At 41.5% G+C, this 7,750-nt stretch overlaps 1 protein-coding gene across 1 annotated transcript in view; it reads left to right on the top strand.

Moving 5' to 3' along the window:
- The window catches only part of Gldc (glycine decarboxylase), a 75,899-nt gene that overhangs the window by 38,618 nt on the left and 29,531 nt on the right, over positions 1–7,750 (top strand). The window contains exons 12-15 of the mRNA XM_005352131.2: positions 801–898; positions 1,336–1,420; positions 1,579–1,620; positions 3,224–3,366. Of these exons, the coding sequence (XP_005352188.1) occupies positions 801–898; positions 1,336–1,420; positions 1,579–1,620; positions 3,224–3,366 (368 nt within the window). The remainder of the gene's footprint in view (positions 1–800; positions 899–1,335; positions 1,421–1,578; positions 1,621–3,223; positions 3,367–7,750) is intronic.

The following is a 7,750-nucleotide window of genomic DNA, read 5'->3' as shown; positions in this document are numbered from 1 at the left end:
ACCATCGCCCAGCAAATGTTTTTAATTTTAATGCAATAGAAGTCTGCAATGATCTCTGTGACCTTCATGCCAGCAGGGAGACAAGCTGAGGGAGGCAAGAAGGCACTTTGACTCGACACAACTCAGCTATTGCCAGTTTGCTTCAAACTTTGGGAGTCTGATTCTGGGTAGTTATTTTAGGAGCATTAAGGCACAGCACAATTTGGTAAAAATTATTCTGGTGATGATTAACTCAATCCTGAGTATGTAACAAAGCATACATAAATCTCCTTGAGGAACACATTAAGCTGAATACAGATCACATGTAACTATATAGAAACTCTGTAAAGTCCATAAAGAGTGTTTCTAGAGTTTGGCTGAGAAAACTTGATTTGTTTATGATTGATTGAGAAAAACAAATTCACAATAAGGATCTGGAAGAGTCCAGGGCTGGAAAAGTCTCCAGCTATGAAGATATTGAAGATAGCACACGGAAGTCACCAGGGCCCAAAGCCGATCTGACCCAGCCTTCCTAGCAGAAAGCAGGTTTTACATTCCTTCTCTGAAGGACCAACCCTATGTGCTTAGCATTCCAGCTTCTTCTAGTACATGTTTGTGAGCACAAAGACCTAGGTGTCTCCTATGTGATGTGAGTTATCATTTTTTCTTTTGCTAGTCATGCTTTTGGTATAGTGCTTAAGTGTTTAATTAGTTTGGTTTTTACGTGAATGTCTTGATACATTTGTCTTTTGAATTTTTAATCAAGCCTGGAAGCTTCCAGCCTTGCCCCTGTCCTTCAGTTACCTCGATCTCTCTTGTAGGAGTTGGTAGCTGAAAGCATGGGAGAGGAGAGGAGAGGGCTCCTAGGGTCTTCATTCAAGAGAACCAGCTCATTTCTCACACATCAGGTGTTCAACAGGTTTGTGTGGCTTCCATGGATTCTGCATTTTGTGTCCTGACAATGAACCAGGGAGCTTGGGAGAGCTGACCAGTATAGGTCCTGAGTTTTTATTGCCATTCAGCCTGGCTCAATAGTACCAGACATAGCCCATCTCTGACGTGAGTCAAGCTTACCTTGTCTTCTGGTCGTTCTACTGTCCTGGGGTGGGGAGGGGAATTTGCAGATGTCCTTGTTAGGTTGAAGCTCATCTCAGGAACTCTGTCTTCTTCCCATTGTTCTCGCCTTCTTAAAGGTAGCGTCTTGCATCAGGTGTGTGCTAAGGTCCACCAGAATCTCTGTCCTTCACTGTGAAATGCAATTAACGTGGCTTTGGAGTTAGCACTCCTTTCTTACTGTGGATGAGGATCAGCAGGACTCTAATTCAGTGGCTCTGACCTTGTGTTCTGTGTTCACAGCTACCACTCGGAAACCAATCTTGTCCGGTACATGAAGAAGCTAGAGAACAAAGACATCTCCCTTGTTCACAGCATGATTCCATTGGTAGCTGCTTGTGGCCTTTCTTCTCACTTCCTCCCGTGCCTCATAGTATCTAATACAATGCAAGGGGGAAGAAGCAGTACCTGGCGGGAGGTGGGAGGGTTGATAAATGGGCTGCAGAAAATCATTAATGTGATGCTTCTTGGATCTGCTTCTTCAAGGGATCCTGCACGATGAAGCTCAATAGCTCCTCTGAACTCACAGTAAGTAGGTCTTGTCTACAAAGCGGGTACTTAAGGATAAACTCACAGTAGGTAGGTCTCACCTATGAAGCGGTGCTTAGGGACAGATTTCCAGTTTGTACAGAAGTGGATGAAAACAAAGCCTACCTGAACTGTGACTGTGTGCTTTAAGTTCCTTTACTTTGCCATTCTGCGATTGGCAGAGACCCTGATATTATTTCACACATCAGTTAAATCTATGGATAAAGCCAGGTGTGGTGGTACGTGGCCTTAATCCCAACACTCAGGAGGCAGAGGCAGAGGCAGGCAGATCTCTGAGTTGAGGGCTAACCTGGTCTAAAAATTGAGTTTCAGGACAGAGAAATTCTGCCTCAAAAAAACAAAACAACCAAAAAATTTATGGGTAAAATGTATTCTTATTATCAAGTTTTAAAGCCAATGATTAAAATAGTGGCCCCAGATCAGTGTCCCAAGTGTCTGAATCTACAAACATGTCTACCATGCCCAGCAGTATAAAATTATTATTACTGTTAGTATCTTTTATGGGTTGTTTATTGTGTGTGCACTTGCATATGAAAGCCACAGTGCCCAATGGTTCTCTCCTTCACTGTGTGGGTTCCAGGGATCAAAGTCACGTCATCAGGCAACTTCATCACTGCGTTGTCTTGCAAACTCTGTAAAATTAATTTTTCTTTTAAATTAAAATAGGTGACTAGTTTTTGTTTCTTTATTTGTTTTGTTTTCTAAATCTGGGCTTTTAGAAACTTCTGTTTTTTTGTTTTTTTTTTTTCAGTTTGTAGCTAGCCCCAGAGGTAGACTTAAGAATGTTAGCGTGGGCTGGAGATTGGCTCAGTGGTAGAGCGCTTGCCAGGTATCCATCGGCTGTGGTTTGCTTCTTAGTTACAACAGAAAAAAAGATTAAAAGGCTAAAGTAAACTTTTGTCCGTTGCATGCCTATAATCCCAGCACTTGGAAAGCAAAGGCAAGACCTTGAGTTCACATGTCAAAAACCAAACACACGCAAATACCTCTCTCTAGAAATCCACTCACAATATCAGAAGGGTGAGATCTGAGGTTTAAGTTTATTTGATTAACATGGTGTTGTGAGTGATGCTTATCTTTACAAGGCCAAGATTGTTCCAGGAGAGTTAGTGTATTCCTTTTATTTCTTGGATTATTCTGATGTTGCAAATCATTTTATGCAAAGGAACTAATTTCAGGTTGTGTTAGGAAGGGCCTTTCCTGTTTGCATGTCTGTCCATGACTGGTTCTGCTCAGTGAAAAGACAGTAACATGTATGCATGTGTGCACATGGAAGAGTTTGACTAAACTCGCTGCTTCATGGATGTAAATCTGTTCTGGGACCTTTCTGCTCCTGGATAGGTAGAATAGTGTTTCTGTCTGAGCTTTCTTTGTGGCTTCTATGTCGCACTTGTACAGTGTAGATAGTAATAGTTCTTCTTTCGTTAGGGTGTGCAGAGAAACCAGATGCACATTCTGAGTGCCTTGATAGTCCCTGGCTGCTTGGTGCCATTCTTGGTGTTGATCATTATCATCATCATCTTTAAAATCATCGTTACTTTTACAGTGTACATATGCTTAAGTTCCTCTTCTTGCTCTTCAGCCCATCACGTGGAAAGAATTTGCTAACATCCACCCGTTTGTGCCTCTGGACCAAGCCCAGGGATACCAGCAGCTTTTCCAAGAGCTTGAGAAGGACCTGTGTGAGCTCACAGGTTATGACCAAGTCTCCTTCCAACCTAACAGGTAAGGGGCTTTGTTCCCTCTTGTTAGCAACTGTGTCACGCCCACCTCCAAAAGCAAATTACCATTTCTATGTATCCTACTTATGTGTTACTATGTATCCTGCTAAGTTGACTGGGCACTTAGACTCTACTGCAGGGGTATGCCCAGAAGTCCAAGGTGCTCTCATTTATACAGCTAGAAATTTGGTGACCATTTGTGGTCTGAACCTAGGTTTTTCTACCATGTGAACCATTCCCTGCTGCTCCTTGGGCTTCCTTAGGGAGGAGTGCCTCTCCTGAACTCAGGTTCCTAAGTTCAAAGGAGAATGTTCTAGGTGGAACTATACAAAAAATATAAGTGTTTCAAGCCAAGCCTTCCAAGTTCCACAGGACACTCTGAAAGTGAAACATGGTGCTTCAATTTAGATGTTTTTATTTTATATCAGAACTATCCACAGAAGCCATATGTGAGCAGAATAATCATAAATTTTGACATGAAAACTTTGTTTAATTTAACAGTCACCACTGGTCTTTTTATTTCCTTGGGATATTTAGATGCTAAATGTAAAAAAGTCAAAAAGTTTGTCTCTGCTGGGCATGGTGGCATGCTCCTGTAATCATAGCATTCAAGAAGCAGAGGTAGACGGAGCTCTGTGAGTTAAGACCAACATGGTTCTATATAGTGAATTACAGGCCAACGAAGGCTACATAGTGTTTTTTATCCTGTTTGTTTGTTTAATCCCTGTTTTTTTCCATTTATTTCCTTAAAGTATAAACCCAGGGGACATTTATAGCCTGGCTGAGAAAAGTCTAACGATATTTAATTACCTTTCCATTTCCCATTGAGCCCAGCATGACTTGCTTCAACTTGTTCCCAGAACTCCTTGCCATTCTTAAAATCACCGTAGAAACCTATGGTTCAGAATTATGATACAATGTTCAAAGGCAAGCAGAAATAAGAATGTATTTCCCAGGGACACAAAGAGAAAGACAAGCTGAAATTATTGTTAGTATATTTGGCTTCTAAAGTTGAGGAAATGTTGTTCTGACTAGTTTAATGTCAGCTTGACCTAAGGTATAGTCATCAACAGAGAAGAAAGCCTTTGTTGAGAAAATGCCTCCATAAGATCAGGCTATAGGCAAGCCAGTAAGGCATTTTCTTAATTAGTGATTGATGGGGAAGGCTCAGCCCATTATGGGTGGGGCCACCTCTGGGCTTGGTGGTCCTGAGTAAGCCATAAAGAACAAGCCAGTAAGCAGCACCCCTCCACGGCTTCTGCATCAGCTCCTGCCTCCAGATTCCTGCCCGATTTGAGTACCTTGTCCTGATTTCCTTCAATGATGAACAGTGGCATGGAAATGTAAGCCAAGCAAATTCTTTCCTCCCCGATTTGTTTTGGCTGTGGTGTTTCGTCACAGCAATAATAACCCCAGCTAAGACAGTTGCTTTTGAAAAGAGAAAGTGCAAATGGCTTGGGGAGATGAATGGTTCGGGGCATTAAAGCACCTGTTCAGCAAGCCTGAGGATGTGGTAGCAGCCCAGGGCTCCTACCGCGAGATGGGAGGCAGAGACCTCAGAATCTGTTACTTTTTGTTGTTGTTTTGCTTTGGTTTTTTTTGTTTTGTTCTTTTTTTTTGTCTGTTGTTTGTTTTTAAATCTAGACAAGGTCTTACTCTGTAGCTTATGCTGGCCTTAAATTCATAGCAATACTCCCAACTCAATCTCTCCAATGCTGAGATTATAGTCCTGAGTCACCGAGCCAGCTTCAGCTTTTTAACTGCTATACTCCATATAACCTTTTTTATTTAGGGAATATCTCAAACTCTTTAATTAACTAATCAATTAATTTATTAATTGTGATAAGGTCTCACTCTGTAGTCGTGGCTGGCCTGGAGACTTGATATATAGACTAGGTTGCCCTCAAATTATAAAGATCGTTCCGTCTCTGCCTCCTGAGTGTTAGTATTAAAACTGTGTGATACGCTACCTGTCTTATTCTCGTTTTTGGTGTTGGCTTTGACTGAGGTCCTCATTTATTCTGAGTATGCAGTCTACCACTACAGTAATTGTTGATCCATAAGACCTTTTGACTTGTAGAAAATACAACATCCTGAGTTGGACACAGTGTTGCATTCCTATGACACTGGCATTGGGAGAAAGAGGTAGGAGAATCAGGAGTTCAAAGTCAGGCTGGACAACATGAGACCCAGTGGGAGATCTGGGGTGTAGGCAGATGTTTCTTTCCTGCCCACTAGTTCCCAAATAACTAACATGGAGACTCAACATTAATTATTAATATTTGGCCAATAGCTCAGGCTTATTATTAATTAGCTCTTACAACTTAAATTATCCCATTTCTATTCATCTACATTCTGCCACGTGCCCTTGCCTCTTTCATCTTGCATCTCCATATTTCACTGGCATTCCTGACTCCATCCTTCTTCTTCCCCGTGTCTTTAATCTGGTTCTCCCACCTAACCTTATCCTGTCCAGCTATTAGCAAGTCAGCTTCCTTATTAAACCAATCACAGAGTAATTTCCACTGTGTACAGAAGGATTATTATAGCACTGGGGACAACTGAAATTTAGTGTGTTCTTCACTCCTGAGTTGTGTGTTGCTTTGTGAGTGTGTCTGTGTGTGTGTGTGTGTGTGTAAAATATGTAGAAATATTTTTCATAAGAATATTGGCTATAGTGATGCCTTTCTCCAAATATTCCAAAGCAGCTTTCATTTGAGAACTTTTTATGGTGTCCATCAAATTAAACCCCACGTTGTTCTTTAGGCACAAGGAAGGACTGAATGCTCTGTTCAAATCTAGCTAAAACTAAGCCGAGTATGTGGCAGCCTCTTCTAAATCCAGGCTTTTCACCAGGATTCCTGGCAAGGGGGCTGTAATTTAAAAAAAAAAAAATCATTGAGCTTTATATATCCTTAAATTTTTGTTCTGTTCTTAGGGAAGGAAATTTTAGCTGTTATGAACTACTTCCCTGTCTCTGTGTACAATTTATTATTTTTTATTTGAGCTTTTCCTCAGTGCACACAGACTAGCTGTTTTTGCACACCAGCGTCCGTTCACCTGGACAGTGAAGCTTTAGTTAGCCCTAGAACAGTGGGGTCTTCTCAGACCCATGCCTTTTGCCAGCTCTTTGGTTCTTGATTAGTTATTCCAGTTTCTTCTAGCATATTGCATTTTCTTAGGGATCCTTTGAAGAATAAGTGCTAGCTTTAGACAAACTCATCCATGGTTTCCCTTCGTTCTGCATTAAACAGTGAACTCCATAGCCACTCCCTCCTCTGCCTGAGTGATGCCGAAGCAGTTCAAGCCACGACTTACCCTGCACGAGTGGGTCTGAGGCTCACCACCCCAGAGCTGCCTGCCTGCATCCAGCCACGCAGCTCCAGGCCATCGGCCTTCATTTCAAACAGATGTTAAAGCCGCTGTCTTAAGTTTCCCTCCACATGAGATACGTTTCTGTTGGTCTCTGCCTGGTTTATACAGATAAGCATTTTTCATAATACTTGATCACCAAAAGGTGGCACTCATAGCCTTGTTTAACGATTCCTCTGTAGTAAGCTTCATACGGCACTGAAACATACTGGCAGTATTTAGACGAGACAGTTGATAGTAAGAGCATCTAAGACAACAACTATGTAGCAGTTCCAACCTTTCACATAGTGTTCTCCTTTTGGATTACTGGCTCTTAGGCCCAAACGATATCTTCTTTAAAAACAAACAAACAAACAAACAAACTTATTTATTTATTTATTTGTGTGGGAGAAAGTGTGGACACATGTACTACAGCATTCACGTGGTTGAAGAACAATCCACAGAACAATCTTCCCATCATGTGGGTCCTGGGGATCAAACTCAGGTCAAGCTTGGCATGAAGCTCCTCTTTAACTCACTGGCCCATCCCATCCTGCCAACTGTCAGAATCTTCTTTCAATTCTTACCTCTACCTTGACTGACTCTGCCACAAAACAAGACGAGTGGATGGTATAAGAAAAAACTAGAGATAAATATAAAATACAGTTTAAAAATTTTTATTTTTTAAGAATTAAAATATCTATATCATCCCCACACACTTCTCCCTCCAACTCCTTCTACCCCTTCTTGCCCCTTTTCAAACTCACGGCCTCTTTTTTCTTTAATTGTTTTACAAACACACACAGACACACGTGCACGCACACACACAGACACAGACACACGTGCACACACACACACGTGCACACACACACACACACACATGCACACACACCCCTGTTGTTTGGTGTGTATATGACTTCAAGACAGACCATTCTGCATTAAACAATTAATGAGGGAGCTCATGCTTAGGGAAGACTACTTGCCACCATGAGAAATTTTTTCTTCCATATTAGCAAGTCTATTGGTGTTATCTTTGT

Source organism: Microtus ochrogaster, chromosome 8, assembly GCF_000317375.1.
Source record: "Microtus ochrogaster isolate Prairie Vole_2 chromosome 8, MicOch1.0, whole genome shotgun sequence".
NCBI lineage: Eukaryota > Metazoa > Chordata > Mammalia > Rodentia > Cricetidae > Microtus > Microtus ochrogaster.
This window is presented reverse-complemented; position numbering and strand designations above follow the sequence as displayed.